The sequence below is a fragment of the Hylobates moloch genome, unplaced genomic scaffold (genome assembly GCF_009828535.3).
Source record: "Hylobates moloch isolate HMO894 unplaced genomic scaffold, HMol_V3 SCAFFOLD_15, whole genome shotgun sequence".
NCBI classification, from domain to species: Eukaryota; Metazoa; Chordata; class Mammalia; order Primates; family Hylobatidae; genus Hylobates; species Hylobates moloch.
Genome location: NW_026652290.1, coordinates 31,656,970 through 31,678,115, shown reverse-complemented (window position 1 = coordinate 31,678,115; position 21,146 = coordinate 31,656,970). Strand labels below are relative to the sequence as shown.

The window sequence follows — 21,146 nt, the reverse complement described above, 5'->3', positions numbered from 1 at the left end:
GGAATATTATTCAACCTTAAAAAGAAGGAAATCCTAACATTTTGTGACAACATGGATGGACCTGGAGGTAATTATGCTGAGTGAAATAAGACAGACACAAAAAGACATTTCCTGCAGGAGCTCGCTTATATGTGGAATCTAAAATAGTCAAGCTTAAAGAAGAGAGTAGAATACTGGTTGTCAGGAGCTGGAGAAAAGTGGAAATGAAGAGGTGATAGTTAAAGGATACAAAGTTTCAGTTATACAATATAAATAAGTTCTGGAGGTTTACTATTAATATATCACATAGTACCTATAAGTAACAATACTGTATTGTATACTTAAAATTGCTAAGAGGGTATATCTTATGTTATATGTTCTTACCAACAATAATAATAATGGTAATAATTAAGGGGCAGGAGGACACTTTGGAAGGTGATGGATATGTTTATGGCCTTGATGGTGGTGATGATTTCATGGGAGTATACTTATCCCCAAACGAATTGAGATGTAAATATTAAATATGTACAGCTTTTTACATGTCACTTGTACCTCAATAAAGTAGTTTAAAAATGGTTGGACTGAGAAAAGGAGGAGCTGCTCAGCAACATGAGGCTGGGTGCTGGGCAGACAAAGCCTCACACATGCATTACTGAACCAACGGACTCATGCCTGTGAGCTTTGTGGCCATGGATGCACCACGCCAATGTAGTCAAGGATTCTTCAATGTGTACCTTACTGGATTAGTTCCCTCTGTTCATTTGTATTGACTCCTCAGTTCCCTTATGGGTTGCTTGTTGGCTCTTGTGGAGTTATTTAAGTAAGACTTTGGTTGCAGGAGGCAGACACGCTTGAGCTGGTTTTGGCTGTAATGGGGAATTTGTGAGACGTGACACAGTGACAGGAAGTGCAGCCAGACGTTGTGAGAGGCAGTAACTGGGAATAGGAAAGTTATGAGAAGTTAAGGCAGTAGTAATTGTCTCTCTATCGAAGGCCATAATGTTATCATTCCTGCCTCTATCTGTTTGCTTTGTTCTTCTCTCTCAGCAGAATGGTCTTCTCTGCTTCTCTGTGCACCTGCAGAAGGTGACCACCATAAGGCTTATGGATTTAGGAGTCCTCAGTTTGAGAGCAGTTACCCAATGCCTGGCACCTGTGAACTCTAGTCCCAGTTTCTTATTCCTGGTACTGGCTTAGTTTGAGGCAGCTGCCCACCATAAGTCCAGTGAGCCATGGCCTGGGGACACGGTCAGGTACATGTATAATCAGCTGGCTTTGTGAGTTGTGGTGGTGGTGATGGAGGTAGCTCCCAGAAGAATGGATTACAGGTTAAGAGGAGTCTGTATATCTTGACCACATTTGATGTGAACTTGCAAATTTCAATGTGTGACCACTTACAAAGTTATGATCGGGTGTCTCATTTATTTATGGTGATGTATGAGTCTGTGTGTGCGTGTGTGTGTGTCTGTGTTTGTGTGTGAGACAGAGAGAGAAGAATGAGAATATGAGTGGTGGTTTCCCATTTAATTCTCTATGGGCCAAATCCTGGGCTATGAGCTGGAGATATAATAGTAAACAAAATAGACATGGTGCTTGCTGTGACCTGCCCTGGGAGACAGATATTACACGGAGGATCACATAAATGCAGAGTCTGAGCTGAGGTCTTAAGGGTGAGGATAGGTAACTACTCAGTGGAGCAGGGGAGGGAAGAGTGTCCCATGCCTGTGTCAAGGTCCTGAGGTGAGAGTAAGAGGTGAATTTGAGGAACCAAAAGGATGGTGTGGCTGGAGTTCAGAGAACAAGGGGGTTTGTTTCACAAGCTGAGTCTGGAACCAGGCTGAGCAGATTCTTATGAACTCTGCAAAAACTTAAAGGTTTATCTATGACCGTAAACAACTACGGTCGTAGATAAACAAGTTGGCAAACAATTCAAGGGTTTACAGTCATCAGAATTGTAAAACTGATCCCATGTATTTTCAAACCTCAGATCCCTTGCTCTGACCTTGTGTGTCTAAGCTAGCAGGAATCAGGATGCACCTCTCCCCTGGCTGGAATGGAGGGATTCACCCAAGCTGTCAGTCTTCTCACAGCACCCAGGGCCCCCCTGCTAGTGTGTGGTCTAGATTTCCATTCCCATAGTAGGACTTCCTTTGGGAGCCTTGGGGTCTCTCCTGCCAGAGGGCTTCGCCTGTGACTGTCTCAATTCAAGGGAGGGGTTCTAATAACATTAAACCTCAATATCTTGCTCCTCCATTCCCGATGCCTCCCTTTTCTTCTACCCTTCCCCTACCTCTTTTCCTATGCCTCAGGCTGGCAGGTTAGTGCTGGAGCAAGTGGCCAGTCACCATCATTGGGGTTGCGGATCCTCAGGGTTCTTCAGAAGCCCCTTCATGATCAAGAGTCCCCAGTCACTCAGAATTCCACGGTTCCCAAATGCCAGTTCTCCCACTACTCCCAGCATTCTCCATCTCTGGGATGTTGGGCTTCTCAGATGCACTGAGTACCCTAGGCTAAGCGACTGATCCATCAGAGCTTCATAGCCTTAGAGGAGAGGGAGGCAGGCTTGCAAAGGAGAGTTCTGGGGTGGACCAGGCACTGGGGTGCTACAGATGCTCATAAATTGTCCCTTTACCCTGGATGTGCCCAGTGCTGGGACCACCTGGGAACCCCCAGCCTTGCATGCTGATTGACTTGTAGTCCCCTGGCCCTGACTGGAAGCCTAGTTTTCTCTCTCATGACTGACCCTGGACCAGCCAGGCCCCTAGCTCCCCAGGGAAGAAATCCAATCTATTTCCTCTGATAGTAATGGCTAATACTTAAATAATGCTGACCACATGCCAAGCACTTTACAGTTGTTAGCCCAGTCCTCACAAGCACCTTGTGAGGTGGGCAAGAGTCTTATCTTACTCTCATTTTATAGATGTGGCCCAGGATCCCACAGCTATAGTTCATGGGGCTGGGATTTGAACCTCTGGCCACCAGAGCCCACCTTACTGTGTCCTCCTTCTGTTGTCATAACAGAAAAGTACAATACCATGATGACACAACAGGCTATCCTGGCAGATTCCCAGGCTGCCCCAATGCCCAACTTTCTAGGTTTACAAAGTTGACATTTACAAAGTTTCCAGGTTTACAAATCTAGTTTCTGATTCTTTAGTCAGCAGGAATTTCTCTACAAAAGCTGCTTTGAAAATTTCCAGCCAAGCCTTACACACCTTGGCATTACATCTTGGTGAGCCAAGGAGGAAGAGAACAGGAAGTGAAGGCCCCATGGGAAGTCCCTGCGGTCTGGAGCACCCAGGCGGGGCTGGGGGTGGGGGGCTTTCCTGTGGCCAGCTCCCTGCACCTCCCAGCCCCATTCAGGCCCTGTGAGTTGAATGAAGAGACCCTGGGAATGAGTCCAGGTCTGCAGGGTTAGAGGAAATTGAAGGCCCTTACTAGATCCCTGTTGAGAAATTTATGAATTATGAGCCCTTCTGCAAATGAGAGTGTTCTTCCCTGTCAGGAGGGACAGATTGTAGGTGGCAAGATTGGTGGCAGCCAGTAGGCTGGTCTACTCCTTCCTCTCTATTTCATCTGTGTATGAAGGCATTACCTGCAGCAAGGGCCTGTGTAAATTCATGTGATTTACAGAGCATTTTATATACTGCGTGTCATTCATCCTTCCGGTGAGCCCTAAGTCTACGATAGGGCAGGGAGCATCAGATCCATTTTGCAGCTGTCAAAATGAGGTCTGAAGGGTAGAAGTGGTGTGCCCACACACACACAATTGGTTGGCTACAGACCTGGGGACTAGACCCAGGACTTCGTACTGCCCAGGGGTCTCTTGCCACTGCTCCCCATCAACTTGGATGGCTTTAAGCATTTGTGAGTTGTCTGCTCCCTGATGGCAGCATGCAGAGACATGAAGCTACAGCAGGTTCATTCTCAGTGGCAAAAAGGAGAAGGGGTGTTCAGAACATCAGGTGGTTCTAGAGAAAGCAGGGAGAGAGTGTCTGGCCTTGTGGACAATGTCACGGCAGAGGCCAGGTATAGGGCATGGGGGTAACTGGAAGCGGGATGGACCCTGTTATTCTCTAAGACATGGTTTCCACGTAGTGCTCAAACAAGGCCTTTGCCCTTGCTGTTCTCTCCACCTGGAATATTCTTCCCCTTCCTTGACATTGCTCAGGTCTCCACTCCTATGTCACCCTCTCAGAGAGGGCTTCCCTGGCCACTTTCCCTAAAATAACCACCCACTCCTAGGTCCCTCAAAAGCATATCCTGCTTTGGATTTCCCCTGCAGCAATATGCCCTATGAAGTTTTTTTATTTGTTAACTCCTTTCTTGTCTGTTTTCCTTTGTTAGAGCATTGGGGACCTTGTCCGGCTTGTTCCCAATGCCTGGAAGAGTGCCCAGCACACAGGATTAAGCCAACACATATGTTTTGAATGAATGTGTGCACACATGCATGAGCTGGTGGCAGTCGGGGTTGGGGTAAGCACAAAGGCCCAGCTCAGTTCTCTGCATGTGACCTCCCATCTTACGCAGATAAGAACCAGTTTGGTTTCTGCTAGCCTGAGTCACCCTCCTGGAAACTGGGCCTGCTTGGCATCAAGTCAGCCATCAGCCAACCCATCTCCTCATGCTGGCCAGCCCTTTGTGAGTGTGTGGGAGGGGAGGCTGGGCTCCTCCTTGTACTCTCTGAGGTGCTTTGGAAAGAGGAGCAGCTCCACCCTGGGAGGGGCTGTGGCCCAGGTACTGCCTGGGTGCTACTTTATGGGCAGCAGCTCAGTTGAGTTAGAGTCTGGAAGACCTCGGAAGACCTCCTGTCCTAAGAGGCCCTCCCCATGGCTTTAGGTAAGCTCCTTCCACTCTTATTTTTCCACCTGAGAAATGAGAGAGGAAAATGTCTACAACTGGTGTTTACCAAATGCTTTCAGGCTCTGGTGAGCAAGCGTCCAGGAAAATGTCAAGCGCATGGAGCTCCAGGCCTGTCTAGGGGACCTGGGCACGGGGAGGCATCCACGGGAGACCATGCAGGCACTCTGAGGCAGGGGCTGCAAGCCTAGTGCCTGCTGGGGCAGCAGGTGAACAGAGAGGTGTAACTGCTCTGACAGAAGTCATGGAGTCCTTGGAGTGTGGGGGTCATTTTCCACTGTTGATAGAATAGGGAAATTGGTGAAATAGCTCTGTTAAATGAGAGAAAGAACAGTGTGAGCTCAATGAGAAATACTAATAGAATGTGGCACTGAGCCACAAGGTCTGAGGGTTGATTGATAAGGAAGGGTGGGGACTGTGGATAATTAAGGGCTTGGCACTAGTCAGTTCCACCAGATAGTTGTCGCAAGAGAATGCAGGCTCAGGTGGCCAGAACTTCTCACTTTTCCAGAAGAGTCCAATATTCTGATTTCATTATGTATAGTATTCTGATTAAATAAGACAATAAAGCAAGCAGATAAAATATTTAAATTATAAGCTGCCAGTTTGCAACCTCTGGTTAGGATTTGTGTGGGGCAAAGAAAAAAACTCTCAGGATCATTGGTCTGTAGACTCTAATTTTAAGTTTCTAATTTAAATTGGCCCCTGAGGCTGGGTGTGGTGGCTCACGCCTGTAATCCCAGCATTTTGGGAGGCCAGGGTGGGTGGATCACTTGAGGTCAAGAGTTCAAGGCCTGCCTGGCCAACATGGTGAAACCGTGTCTCTATTAAAAATACAAAAATTAGCTGGGCATGGTGGTGCATGCCTGCAATCTCAGCTATTTGGGTAGCTAAGGCAGGAGAATTGCTGGAACCCGGGAGGTAGAGGTTGCAGTGAATGGAGATCACACCACTGCACTCCAGTCTGGGCAATAGAGAGAGACACTCTGTCTAAAAATATATATATAAAGATAAATAAAATGAAATAAAATAGGCCTCTAATGAGCAGGCCATTCTCCTTTCTGGGTCTTACTTTCCTTACTCTCCTTTCTGGGTGTTAAGAGGAGGTCTAGAGGAAGATGGACAACTCTTAGCTTGTAGTAAGCACAGTGGAAGTGTCAGCTCTTAATGGGTCATGGACATATTACAAGCTAGGCACCGTGCCGAGCTCTTTACATGGTTTATCCCACTGAACCCTCTCAATAACCCTATGAGGAAGGACTATTATTGCTCACATTTTCAGAAGAGGAAATGGATGTAGAGAGATTAGATAATTTGCCCATGTCCAGACAGCTAGTATAAGAGGAGGAGGTGGGTTGACTGCAGACAATCTGTCTTCAAACCACTACACTATGCTATGGGGGCACAGAGACTTAATGAAATCATGGAGAGGGAATTGCTTTGTCAACCACAAGCAGTTATTCCGGGGACAGCAGATCCTCCCCTGTCCCCCAGTGTGTACAATGGTCCCTGGTGGGTTGTGCTACAATGTTAGCCCATGGTCTTATGTGTTTTTCAAATGTGTAAAGTAGGATGCTGGAACCACTCTTAGAACCAGATAGTGATAAATTGTGAAGAAATAAATCTCTGTGCTTAAAACTGGTTCATCCCAACATATTTTGAACTGACACACAATAGGTGCTAAATAAATGTGGGTGAACTTGAATTGGATTGAATTCGGGAAACAAGTGCAATAAGCTTAGTGAAGACACCATGTTCCCTGGGTAGAGGAACCACATTCTCCATCTAAGGCCAGGAGTATGGGAGGTATCAATGTTTGCCCAGCACAGAACAGGGTGCCGCGAAGAGAAAAGTTGAGGGGATGCATACTCTGACTGGAAACTGGAAGGGTGAGAACAGAGGGTAAACGATAGAGATGGAACCATGTGCATACACTTTGTGTTACCTTGGACTAGTCATTCATTTCTCTGGACCTCTGCTTTCTCTCTACACAATGGGGTCCCACCACTTCCCTTACAGCTGACTTGTATGAAGAAGGAGGTGGAGGAGGAGGAGAAAGTGAAGACAATGCTGACTAAAAGGGTAAATCCTTTTTAGGATCAAGTTTGAAAACAATTTTAGGCTACTAGTTATGAACAACATCTTGATTATGTAGTTGAAGGAAATTAAAGATGAATGGCTTAATTAAAAATTAATCAGAATGAAAATGATTGATTACTAATATACCTGCAATGGTTTATTTTCCTGAGTGGCAGACTCACTAAGGTCTTTGAATACTCCTGTGTGATTGCTGATTGCTCTATGTATGTATTATGTATGTATGCATGTATCTATCTATCTATCTGTTGTCTAATAAAATGGATCACATCTCTGCTAATAAAAACAGACTACACTGGCAGGGTACAACTACAATCATTAATTGTGCCTGCAATTTGCAGCAGCAGCCACCAGAGGTACCAGTGCCCTTTAAGGGTTCATAATTTAGAATAACCCAATTGTCTGAGTTTTTCAGGGACTGAGGGGTTTGCCAAGGTGTAGAACTTTCAGTAATAAAGTCAAGAAAGTCCTGGAAAAACCAAGGTAATTGGTCACTCTAGTCCATAACCAGGTAAAGAACTTTCCCTGTAACCTGTTTAAGGTTTTAGAATCATTTTTTTCCTTATTACCAAAAATCCTCCCCAAATTTTCAAGCAGTTATGAACTAAATAGTTACTCTATGAGATAGGAGTTCAGCCCAAAACAAACACCATAAGAACAAATACAGTTCTTGCTTCTGTTAACCATGCAATGAAGCAGAGAGAAAAAGTCAGTGACCTCTTTAGGAGGACTGTAGTGTGGGAAGAAATAACAAAACTGGGTTTCAATCCTCGCCTGGCCAGGATCTGGAGCAAGTGAGTTAATCTTTCTAAGCCTTGAGTTCTTCTCCTTCTCCTCTTCCTCCTCTTCCTCCTCCTCCTCCTCCTCCTTCTTCTTCTTCTTATTCTTCTTATTCTTTGTCTTCGTCTTCGTCTTCTTCTTTTGCTTTTTTTTCAAACTGAAAGCAAGTTTATTAAGAAAGTAAAGGAATAAAAGAATGGCCACTCCATAGACAGAGTAGCCTGAACCTTGAGTTCTTCTATAAAGTGACTATGAATTTATACTCATTTTGAAAGTGGGTGTCAATATGTCTGTCCACTTTGCACAGCTGTTATGTGGACAAAAGGAGATGTGTGTGAAAGTGTAACACAGAGCCTAAACTACAACAGGTAAGCAACACAGTTGTCCCCTTCCCCACGGTGTCTGTTCTTCTCCATTTCCTCCTGCCTGCAGGGGGATTATAAAACTAATCATCAAAGCCAAGAAGGCAAGAGCAAACATGTGCCTCTGAAAACACAAGATAACTGCATAAGTAATGACTTTCAGTGCAGATCCATAGCTAACCCATAAACTGCTGGGGCAAAAATCATCTTGGAAGGCTCTGAACCTCAGAAAGGATTCACAGTAAGTTAACCAGCTAGATCTGAGAGGAGAGTAGCTTCTTGTAGATAACAGTTGGATTATATACCATGTCTTGATCCCCTTCATCATCCAGGAGAGCAGAGGTGGTCACTCTGAGAGCAGCAAGCCTGGGGGCTGCAGCTTGGTGGGTGGAGGTACTCAAGGGGACAGATGTCTCCAAACCTGTCCTGTTGCCTTATGGAGCTTCTAATAAGTTGATGGATTTGGTTAAAATTAACTTAGCTACTTGGCAGGACTGGGTCAGTGGGGACGAACAAAAAGAAGACATCAGATTATACCCTGGGGGTTTGTATTTCTTGTGTTTCTTTCTCTTCTCTGTACTGAACTGTTTACCCATGACTCAGAAAGAGCAACTGGAGTCTTTGTAGCATTATCTTAGCAAAAATTTACAAAGTTTGGAAAACAATATTGCCATATTGTGTGGTGTGTCCTGTGACACTCAAGATTCAAGTGTTGGCTGAAGCCACTAAATGTGAGATGAAGCCATTACAAGGCAGGGTGCACATCTGTCCACCCAAAGCTGGATGCCAACATTTCACAAATAGTGCTTGCATGACGCAAATGCAGCTCCAGGAGGCCCAGATGAAAATGTTTGTACTGAGATTTGTTAAAGCTTCCAGACAAACTAGATTTGTCAGTAAGAATTGTTTTCTGCAAGGGGGATGAAACTTGTGGGGTGAGCCATTTGGGCTGAGGAAGAGAGAGGTTGGAGCTGAGAAATATGGAGACAATTTCCATTTAGAAGGACTGAATCTCCCTGCCTCTCTGGGGGGTGGCAGCCAGCAGGATCCAATTGTGTATATGTCTCCCCAGCTCCCCATTCAGTGATATCACGTCAGTAGCTTGAAATTATCCGTGGTGGGAGTATTATGTCATGGAAATTGGCAAATGGAAACTTTTATTGGAGATTCAATTGTTAAACATTTACCAGCACACCACTGCCCTGCCTTCAGAGTCAATGACCCCATCCAAGTTTAATCCATCTGTCCACTGTCTCCAACACGATCTTTATAAAACACAGCTGACAACATTACCCTCTTATTCAGTTTTTTAAAAGATAAGTTTCCAGCTCATTAGGGTAGCTTTAAAGGCCATTCCTCCTTTGGACCTCACCCAAATTTTCAAATCACTTTTCCTACCCCTACCTCTAAATGCCACTCAAACTCCAGCCATCCTGAATAATAAGACTTTTAAAAAGTAGATTATGGGCTGGGCACAGTGGCTCACACCTGTAATCCCAGCATTTTGGGAGGCCAAGATGGGTGGATCACCTGAGGTCGAGAGTTCGAGACCAGCCTAACCAACATGGTGAAACCCTGTCTCTACTAAAAATACAAAATTAGTGGGGGTTGGTGGCACATGCCTGTAATCCCAGCTACTCAAGAGGTTGAGGCAGGAGAATTGCTTGAACCCAGGAGGCGGAGGTTGCGGTGAGCCGAGATTGCTCCATTGCACTCCAGCCTGGGCAACAAGAGCAAAACTCCATCTCAAAAAGAAAAAACAAAAAACAAAAACAAAAAACAAAAACAAAAACAAAAACTAGATTACATCAGATACCTCTGGCCTAGGTTGTTTATGACCAACTTTCCTGCTGAGAATAACTAGAAAAGCTAGACAAAACACATTTCCAAAAGATCTCTTTGGAGGCATCAGAGAATGGCCAAGGCTGTAAGGAACTGCCTGAGCCCAGTGAGGTGGAGCCCAGCACTGGTGCCCTTTACTCTTGGGGACATGTGCTCGTTTCAAAAACTTCAGCTGAGGTTTTGAGCATTCATGGAACTTGGTGGGGGAGATAAAATTTGTACCTTAAATCCTACCTACAAAGAGGGTCCCTGATAATCCCCACCCAATTTGGAAATCTGGGTCAGCCTTCACAGGTACTGAAGCCCTCCTCTGAATGATCTCAAGTCCTGCTAGGGTAGAGGTTACCTGCTTTTGAAAGGCTCCTGGCCTACCTGTGCAGCGGGAGCAAAAGTGAACCATCTCAGGGTACAGATAACAATCATCCAGAGCCTTGAATGACCTCTACAGTGCTTAATATATAGTATTCAGCAGTCAATAAAAAGGAATTAGGCATATGCGAGATGATTTGTGTATTAGGGAGAAATAGGCAATAAATGGAGATCCAGCAGGGATTCAAATCATGGATTTGAATCAGGGGCAGCCTTTGAAAGAACTATGGAGAATATACTCAAAGATTTAAAACACAAGATTGGAATTTTTGGCAGAGAACTAACAACTGTACAAAAAAGGAACCAAATGGAAATCCTAGAACTGAAAGATGCAATTAACTGTTGTTGAGAAATAGCCAACATCTATTGAACACTTCCCACGTGGATGGCTGTGCTAAACGCTTTACAGGCATCAATACAAGATGTGTCTCCTTACAGCAGTGCAGTGTCCCTCCTAAGATATGGACAGCCTGGTTTCCCTATCTCTCTGCTTCACCAAAACCCCTTTACATGGGGCTTAGACACTCCTGTTGTCTCTAGTGGCTGGTAGCACAGGGCTCAGCACATAGAAGGCACTAGACACGATTGTGATGACCAGGACCTCCGATGAAAGCCATGGGTGCTGATTGGGAAGGCATAGTTCTTTATGTGCTGTGGTCTTAAAGCTTCATCCAGGAAGCAGAACTGGAGGGGTGCTGAGGACCCAGAATCGAGAATAAGATTAGTCAGAGATTTCCTGTGGGCAGAAATCATAAGGACGCCAACTGTTTGGGTGAGATAAGACGAAACCAAGAGTGGACTTGTGGCCAGAAGCGTGAGGAAGAGGGAGAGAGCTTCCCTTGTTCCCTTTCTTCCTCTCCCTAAGTCACAGTGATTGACAGCCCCCTCCTTTGGAGTCAGAGCAGGATTGAGACTGGACTGGGAAAGGAGGGTGGGTCAGGATACAGGGCAGGAAGGCTGGGAGTGCAGGGCAGGAGCTAGAGGCTGGGGCATTCATTGTGCCTGATTTTTCCCACTTTACCTGGGGTAAAGAAGCATATGCAAAAGCCACGGTGTGAGTATTTCCCAAGTGCCAGAGTCAGGGCATGATTCATCACGTGCAGCATTTCATTCAATCCTTATAGTAACCGATGATGTGGCTTCTATTATTAGCTCTATCAGATAATGAAACTGAGACCAAGACAGGCTCTGCACATTGTGTGGGGTGGCCCAGCTCGGAAATGACACAGGGGGATTCAGACCTAGACTCCATAACTCCTGCCCCAGGGACCACCCCCACCCTCACGCTGTGCATATCGACAAAGGACAGGCTGGGCCACTTCTCAGTGGGGGACATGACACCACACAGTGGGGAAATGACACAGAGCAAGGAGGTTCCAGGAGCCCCAAGTGTCTTTTCTCCAGGAGAATACTCTCTGAATTCAGACTGGGATCAGAGAAACATTTACCCAGGAGCCACAGTTTGGGTGGGGCTTTTTACTTGAAATGCTGTCTGAGGGCAGTGGCCAGGATGGAACTCTCCACCATGCCTTGGCAAGCCACTTCTCTTCTGCAATCTGTAAGGACGTTTTTGAGAGAATTATGGTTTTCCAATTCCAGAGGGCTGAAGAAAGACAAATAGGAGAGAACCTACCGTAGTCAGGTGCTAGCTGCCGTCTCTTTCAGAGGGTGTGATCATAAAGTGATACACTTGATTATTAACAAATACTTCGGAAATTTTAAACCCTAATATTCAACACACTCTGGAAGTGACAAATAAGTAGACAGGTTCATATACATCATCTCCTTCAGCTAGTCCTCACAAAAACAAACAAATGAATAAACAAAATGCTTCTTTGGCCCTCACAGGAAGACACTATTTCTTGAGCGTGTTTCAAAAAGGATGGGTGACCCACTCAAGGTCACACTATTTATGAGGACAGTACAGGAATACAGACATGCCATTTTGCCTGAAAAATCCATCACCCAGGGAGGTGACACAATTTTGCAGAAATGTTCTATTTCCTCTGAAGGATACGTTCTTTAAACCTGTGGGAAATTCATTCATAGCCTTCTTCCTTTGAAGGATTAACTCTTTGGACACAAAGTGTTCGATTCCGATTTGTTGGTTGGAAGATGTGTTGGTTGAGAGAAAGATTCTGATTTGTTAGTTGAAAATAGTCAGACTCATCAAGATCAACTGCTGTAGTAGTAAATATTTTGACATTTTGTCTGTATTCCTGTACTGCCCTCACAAGCTGCGTCACCTTGAGTGAGTCACTCATACTTTTTTGTTTTTGTTTTGGAGATGGAGTCTTACTCTGTTGCCTAGGCTGGAGTGCAGTGGCGTGATCTTGGCTCACTGCAACCTCCATCTCCTGGGTTCAAGTGATTCTCCTGCCTCAGCCTCCCGAGTAGCTGGGATTATAGGCACATGCCACCACACCCTGCCAACTTTTGCATTTTTAGTAGGGACAGAGTTTTACCATGTTGGTCAGGTTGGTCTTGAACTCCTGACCTCAGGTGATCCGCCCACCTCAGCCTCCCGAAGTGCTGGGATTACAGGTATGAGCCACCGCGCCCAGCCCATCCATCCTTTTTGAAACACGTTTGAGAAATAGTGTCTTCCTTTGAGGGCCAAGGAGACATTTTGTTTGTTTATTTGTTTGTTTTTGTGAGGACTAGCTGACGGAGGTGATATATATTAACCTGCCTACTTATTTGCCTCTTCCCAGAGTGTGATGAATATTAGGGTTTAAAGTTTCTGAAGCATTTGTTAATAAAGCCCGGGGCTGGAGGTCAGAAGACCTGGATTTCCCTGCATACCTTTGCCATCAGCAAGCTATGTGACCTTGGACACGTCCCTTTTTTGTCTAAATCTTTCTGAGTCTTTTTGAAAACAATGCCAGGTTGGGACAGGATGATTGCCACGCTCCTGTCCAGCTCTAAAACACTGCAACCTATGCTTCTGCACCAGCACTGTCCATCTGGTAGATCATGCAGAAATTCTCTTCAACTTTTTCCTACCCATAAAATAGGAGCACGCTTACCTTGTTCCTAAGGTTCCAGGCCCCAGGCCTAGAATATCGTAAGGAAGGAAGTTAATGTGTATCAGAGCCCATTATGGGCCAGAAGTTCTCCTCTTCCTCCCTACACCTGCTTCCTCCCTCCCTCCCTCTTTCCCTTCCTTCCTTCCATCCATCTGTGAAGAAGACATGATCACCCTCATTCTGAGAGTGAAGAGAGAGAGGCTCAACTAATGAAATGATTTGTTCGAGGTCACACGGGTGGCACATGACAAGTGGCAGAGGTTGAATTTAGACCCATTCCTGTCCAAATGCTGAGTTTATGTCATCGTCCGGAGACCATAACTTTAAAGATGTAAGATAGTGGGAAAAGAGTTGATTTCAAATCACTTCTTAGAAGGACTCACTTTACATCAGGGGTCGGCAGATTCAGGCCAAATCTGGTCCATCCCCTGCTTTTGCAAATAAAGCTGTAGTGGAACACAGCTAGGCTTATTGATTTATGGATTGCCAATGTCCTTTTGTGAAACAGACAGCTGAGCTGAGTAATCATGGTGCACAAAACCTAAAATATTTACTATCTCGTCCTTTACAGAATGTTTGCCAATCTATGGTCCGGAGTCCAAGGCTGTCCATCCTTCAAAGAACACAAAGTGACATGAGACTGTCCCATGTGCAGGGAGCCCTATCATTTTATTATGAAAAAACGGCCTTTCTGCTCAAATCTGTTTTTTAAAAAGTCAACAAACAGACTCCGGGTACCTGTCAGGCACAGTAGGGAGTTTGGTTTTCATTGTGCTCTTCTTCCCAGGAGCTCAATGAAGGGGAAATAGAAATCTCAATTTTGGGGAAATTGCACAGGGGAAAAGGGGGAGGGAATCAGTTACAACACTCCATTGCGACACTTAGCGGGGTTGAAAGTGACAACAGCAAGGGTTTCTCTTTTTGGAAATGCGAGGAGGGTATTTCCGCTTCTCAGAGTGGGGCAGGGTGACAGATGCCTAGCTTGGGTGAGTGACTATTTCTTTATAAACCGCAACCCTGGGCCCACAATGGCAGTCCACTGCCTTGCTGCAGTCACAGAATGGAAATCTACAGAGGCCTCTGCAGTCACCTAATCTCTCTCCTCCTTTTCCTGTTCCATTCAGAGACAGTCTGCCGACCCTTTGGGAGAAAATCCAGCAAGATGCAAGCCTTCAGGTAAGGCTACCCCAAGGAGGAGAAGGTGAGGGTGGATCAGCTGGAGATTGGAAACATATCACAGCTGCCAGGGGCTGCCAGGCCCCAGAGGGCCTGAGAAGTGGGTTTGGGCTGGAGAGGATGTCCATTATTCAAGAAAGAGGCTGTTACATGTATGGGCTTCAGGACTTGTATTTCAAAATAACCCAGATGTGGACAGTACGACTGGAGGGCTGTCTTACTTTCCCAGAGACTCAGGAACCCAGTGAGTAATAGATGCATGCTAAGGAGTGAGACTGCGATTCAGGCCTAGCTGAATGTGCTGACAGAGAAGCAGAGAGGGGCACCAGGGGCACAGCCCGAAGGCCCAGACTGATATGAGCAATGCCTGTCTGTGCTGACACGTCGGAGGGTCCCACTCTCCAGGGACCTTGGTTTCCCCACCTGTGACATCTGTGACATGAGATCCACGATAACTCCTTGTGTGCCTTACAGGGTTGTTGTGAAAATTAAATGCACAGATAATAGCATAACAGTATTCCGTGCATTGTAAAGAGCCTGAAAACCATTGTGATTTGGAAATGGAATCAGGGCTTTGTGAGACCATCACTATTGTAAAGATGTTTGTAAAGATGCTGATAGAAATGACAGGACTGCTTGTGCATGCCCGCTGCCGTGTGACAGTCCAGCAGTGAAATCATGTTGGGGTGACTTCTCCCCCACTCTGACCTTTATGTTTGTCTGGGCTGAAGCTCCAAGTCGGGCTCTGTGGGTGTATGGGTGACAAGTCTCTCCCTTCCAGATATGGGGACTGTCTGCTTCCCCAGGTTGCCTCTCCCTGCTCTGATCAGCTAGAAGCTCCAGGAGATCCCCCTGGAGGCCCCAGAAGGTGATGTTTATCCCTCCAGACTGAGGCTAAATCTAGAAACTAGGATAATCACAGACAGGCCAATGCTGCCATATGCAAAGCACTTTGGTTTGCCCGGCCACCCCTTATCGAGCCCCTGGGCTCTTCAGAGCCACCTGATGAGGTGGGTACAGTTAGCCACACTTCACAGGTGAGGAGGTGAGGCACAGGTCCTATGTCATGCTGGCCGGGGCTCTGTTTATTACATCTCACAGCTTTGAGTCCTGCTCTCAACCAGAGAGGCCCTGTACCAATAAGAAAGGATTGAGACCAAGAAACAGGTCACTGGCTGAGGTAGAGAGGAAGCCAGCTTGTTCCCAAGGGCAGCTGCTCCTGCAGGACTCTGAGCAGGTCACCAGCTAATGGAGGAAAGGCTCTAGGGGCAGACCCTTCTGGTCTAAGGCTCAGAGCGAGTTAGCTGCAAGGTGTTCTGTCTCTTGAAACTTCTAACTAGGTGCTGTGGTAGTCACTAGTCTCAGATGGCTATTTAAATTTATACTTAAATGAATGAAAATAGAAGAAAATTTAAAATCCAGACCCTTGGTCACACTATCCACATTTCAAGAACTCAATAGCCACACGTGGTTAGCGGCCACCCTATTGGGCAGTGCAGCTATAGAACATTTTTGCATCCCAGAAAGTTCTTTTGGATGTTGCTGCTCTACAGCATGCTTTGCTGAAACAGAAGTGCCTTCACTGGGAATCTAAGATGGGAAGCAAGTGAGGAAGGGAGTCAAATGTGGGCTCACTGCTCACCAGCTGTGAGGGTTGGGCCTGCCTCTTAACCAGTGTCAGCCTCAGTCTTCTCATCCATGCATGCCATAGGTATACTAAAATACTATACCCCCGGAAGAGCTGGATGCAAATTTGACAAGTTCTGGGGGCCACAGGATGATGCCAAGCACAAGGCTGGGCACATGGTGGCTGTGCACCACAGCTGAGTCCTTTTCCTTTTCAGAATCTGGGATGTTAACCAGAAGACCTTCTACCTGAGGAACAACCAACTAGTTGCTGGATACTTGCAAGGACCAAATGTCAATTTAGAAGGTGAGCGGTTGCCAGGAAAGCCAATGTGTGTGGGCATCGGGTCACTTTGCCCATCTGTCTGGAGCAGCATGGCCTGCCTGCACAAACCCTAGGTGCAATGTCCTAATCCTTGTTGGGTCTTTGTATTCAAATTTGAAGCTGGGAGGTCCTGGCTACTAAAGGGTACATATGAGGGCAGCCTGAAGAGGGCGTGGAGAGGTAGCGTCTAGGTCAGGGGTCAGTGCCTATAGGCACGGTGGTCCCAGGGCCACAGCTGGGAAGGGCAAATACCAGAAGGCAAGGTTGACCATTCCCTTCCTCAAGTGCCTATTAAGCCTCCATGTTCCTATGTTGTTCAAACCCTAACTCAATCCCAAATTAACGCACCGTGTATAAGGCTGGGCTATGTCTCTTATTCCTGGACACCAAACTCAGCCATATTCTGGTCAACAAGCTGGATGAACTTGAAGAAGCTTCACCCACACTGTTCCTCAGCTTTCCCTTCAGTGGGATGATGTCAGTTGGACGACAGGATGTGTGATTCTTTTAGTTCCAGCCTTCTAGGATGTTTTCACTCCCCTGTTTGCTGTTGTAGGACGGTATTACCTCCACCTTCCCACCTTCCCTATTCCCTAGTTCTGTCTCCCGTGCCTCGCTCTGAAAGTGGATGAGACCTACCTTTCCTGTCCTGGTAGTTCTCCTAATGAACACACTGAAGCACGAGGAAGCTGAGATTTTTGTTGCTACATGAGAGCATGGAGGCCTCTTGGGGAAAGAGGAAGTTCAGAGACCCCTAGGCTCCTGTGGAGCCCCACTCATGGCCTTGTTCATTTTCCCTGCCCCTAAGCAACACTCTTATTGACCTGGAGCACAGGTATCCTGGGGAAAGTGAGGGAAAGATGGAAATCACATGGAACAACATCCAGGAGACTCAGGCCTCTAGGAGTAACTGGATAGTGTACTTGGTTTAATCTTCTGTTAGATGCAGACTGGGAAGATGAGACCTCTCTGCCCTTCTGACCTTGGGATTTTAGTTTTGTGGCTACCAGGGGAGACAGAAAAATACCCAGGGTCTCTTCATTATTGCTGTCTCCTCTTCTATTAACCTGACCCTCCCCTCTGCTCTTCCCCAGAAAAGATAGATGTGGTACCCATTAAGCCTCATGCTCTATTCTTGGGAATCCATGGAGGGAAGATGTGCCTGTCCTGTGTCAAGTCTGGTGATGAGACCAGACTCCAGCTGGAGGTAAAAACATGCTTTGGATATCAAATCACCCCAAAACCCAGTGGCTTGAAACAACCACAATTTTTTCTCATGATTCTATGGGTTGACCAGGATTAGCTGGGTAGTTGTGTTCTGTGTGGTGGAACAGGCTTGGGTCACTTTGGCAGCTGCATTCAGCAGAGTGCCTGGCTTGCGCTGGGCATCCAAAGTGGTCCCTCATCCTCCAGGCTCTCTTCCCATGTGATCTGTCAGTGTTTAAGAGTCAGCTTGAGCTTCCTTACAGCATGGCAGCTGACTTCCAAAAGGGATTATTCCAAAAAGACAAGCCTCAACATGCAGGCGCTTATTATAACTTCTACTTGCATCATCCTATTGGCCAAAGCCAGTCACGTGGCTATGTCTAGCCACTTGTGAGAGGAGACTGCATAAGAGTGTGAACACCAGGGGACATGGTCACTGGGGGTCACCACTGTAGCGGTCTACCCAGGACCTGAAACTCTGTGTGCTACTCCCTTGTTCAAGGGCCCCCAACCCACTTGTACCTGCCCTCATCTAGCAAAGCCCATCCTCAGGACCTTTCTCTTCCAATCCTTATCGACTCACATTGATTAGTTGGTGCCCCACCCAGAGCCCTGTGCTCCTTGATCTCATGTAATGTTAATAGGTTTCCCAGCCCTGGGAAAACATGGCTTTGTCTCAGGGGCTTGCTGGATGTAACCTTAACCTTAATGTGAGTGGCCATACTGTGGTACTGTCACATCCCTCACCAGGGACGCTGTTCTGGAGGGTGGCTGCCTGTTCTGTGAGGAGTGGGGATGGCTAGGACATTGCATGGAACACACCACCACCCCATCTCCTCAGAGCTCAAACCCTGACAGAACACCAGCTCTACAGGCCTTGGCTTCTGCTGATGGTGCCGTGTATTTATCAGACTTACTGGTTCGAAGCCAGAGTAGCCAGATTTCCCAAAGTCAAGGTGTGACAGTGGGACAGCCTCTTTGTGTCTTTGCTGTCCTAAGAAACCTGGGCCAGGCCAGGTGCAGTGGCTCACGCTTGTAATCCTAACACTTTGAGAGGCCAAGGTGGGCAGGTCACGAGGTCAGGAGTTTGAGACCAGCCTGGCCAACATGGTGAAACCATGTCTCTACTAAAAATACAAAACATTAGACAGGTGTGGTGGTGCATGCCTGTAATCCCAGCTACTCAAGAGGCTGAGGCAGGAGAATCGCTTGAACCCAGGAGGTGGAGGTTTCAGTGAGCCGAGATCGCGCCACTGCACTCCAGCCTAGGCGACAGAGCAAGACTCCTTCTCGGGAAACTTAATTAATAAATAAATAAACCTAGGGCCCAGAGTCCCATAGAGTGGCAGACAGGAGCACCTGGGGGCTTTTAGGGTAGGGCATTTCCCCTGTACTAACTCTGGGCTGTCCAGAGGGTCACATCATGGTGTGGAGTGGAGAGGGAGGCAGCACAGGACTTCCTAGGCCTCAGCTCTCACCTGCCCATCTTTTGATTTCCAGGCAGTTAACATCACTGACCTGAGTGAGAACAGAAAGCAGGACAAGCGCTTCACCTTCATCCGCTCAGACAGCGGCCCCACCACCAGTTTCGAGTCTGCCGCCTGCCCTGGCTGGTTCCTCTGCACAGCGATGGAAGCTGACCAGCCCGTCAGCCTCACCAATATGCCTGACGAGGGCGTTGTGGTCACCAAATTCTACTTCCAGGAGGACGAGTAGTACTGCCCAGGCCTGCCTGTTTCCATTCTGGCGTGGCAAGGACTGCAGGGGCTGCCAGTCCCCCTGCCCCAGGGCTTCCGGCTATGGGGGCACTGAGGACCAGCCATTGAGAGGTGGACCCTCAGAAAGTGTCACAAGAACCTGGTCACAGGACTCTGCCTCCTCTTCAACTGACCAGCCTCCATGCTGCCTCCAGAATGGTCTTTCTAATGTGTGAATCAGAGCACAGCAGCCCCTGTGCAAAGCCCTTCCATGTCGCCTCTGCATTCAGGATCAAACCCCGACCACCTACCCAGCCTGCTCTCCTCTCCCCACTGCCTCCTCCTCCCTCATTCCACGTTCCCATGCCCCGGATCCATCAGGCCACTTGATGACCCCCCACCAAGTGGCTCCCACACCCTGTTTTACAAAAAAAAAGGCCAGTCCATGAGGAAGGTTTTTAAGGGTTTGTGGAAAATGAAAATTAAGGATTTCATGATTTTTTTTTTTAGTCCCCATGAAGGAGAGCCCTTCATTTGGAGATTATGTTCTTTCTGGGAGAGGCTCGGGGCTTAAAATATTCCTGCATTTGTGAAATGATAGTGAAAGTAAATGGTAGCTTTTCCCTTTTTTTTCTTCTTTTTTGTGATGTCCCAACTTGTAAAAATTAAAAGTTATGGTACTATGTTGGCCCCATAATTTTTTTTTCCTTTTAAAACACTTCCATAATCTGGACTCCTCTGTCCAGGCACTGTTGCCCAGGCTCCAAGCTCCATCTCCACTCCAGATCTTTTACAGCTGCCTGCAGTACTTTACCTCCTATCAGAAATTTCTCAGCTCCCAAGGCTCTGAGCAAATGTGGCTCCTGGGGATTCTTTCCTCCTCTGCTGAAGGAATGAATTGCTCCTTGACATTGTAGAGCTTCTGGCACTTGGAGACTTGTATGAAAGATGGCTATGCCTCTGCCTGTCTCCCCCACCAAGCTGGGAGCTCTGCAGAGCAGGAAACATGACTCCTGTATGTCTCAGGTCCCTGCAGGGCCGAGCACCTAACCTTGCTCTTGGCAGGTACTCAGTGAATGAATGCTGTATATGTTGGGTGCAAAGTTCCCTACCTCCTGTGACTTCAGCTCTGTTTTACAATAAAATCTTGAAAATGCCTATATTGTTGACTATGTCCTTGGCCTTGACAGGCTTTGGGTATAGAGTGCTGAGGAAATTGAAAGACCAATGTGTCTTTCTCACCCCAGAGGCTGGGGCTTGGCTGCCTCTTCTCTGAGAGTTCTTTTCTTCCTTCAGCCTCACTCTCCCTGGATAACATGAGAGCAAATCTCTCTGCAAAAAAAGATGTAGGGCAGCATTGTCCACAACAGCCTCTACTGGAGCACCCATCACAGAATGAATTCGTACATCACATATCTGCACACAACACAACGCTCCTTGGCAAAGAAAATGAATGAATTACAGCCAGCTGCACCTCACAAGACAGATGAATCTTACAAACATCATGTGGGTACAAGAATCACAAAAGTATGCATAGAGTATGATTCCATTTCTATAAAGTTCAAAACGGGCAACATGGGGCTGTTGTGTGGAGGGCTGTGGAAACAGGTGATCCAGAGAGAAGCAAGGCCATGCTCTCTCTGAAGGCCTAGTGAAGCTTGGCCCCTGGGAGACAGAGTGGCAGGCAGGAGCACCTGGGGGATTTTAGGGTCCAGACAACATTCTATTTCTTGGCATGGATGTAGTTAGGCGGTTTTCTGTGTGTATATTTTATTTCACAATATCTAGAAAATAAAAA

At 46.8% G+C, this 21,146-nt stretch overlaps 1 protein-coding gene across 1 annotated transcript; it reads left to right on the top strand.

Moving 5' to 3' along the window:
• Nucleotides 1-14,378: 14,378 nt before the first annotated feature.
• On the top strand, nt 14,379-20,203 carry IL1RN (interleukin 1 receptor antagonist). Its single transcript, XM_032177620.2, has 4 exons — nt 14,379-14,494; nt 16,339-16,427; nt 17,540-17,652; nt 19,152-20,203. Exons 1-4 carry the CDS (start codon nt 14,379-14,381, stop codon nt 19,365-19,367), a joined length of 534 nt encoding a protein of 177 aa, XP_032033511.1. The 3' UTR covers nt 19,368-20,203.
• Nucleotides 20,204-21,146: the final 943 nt, after the last annotated feature.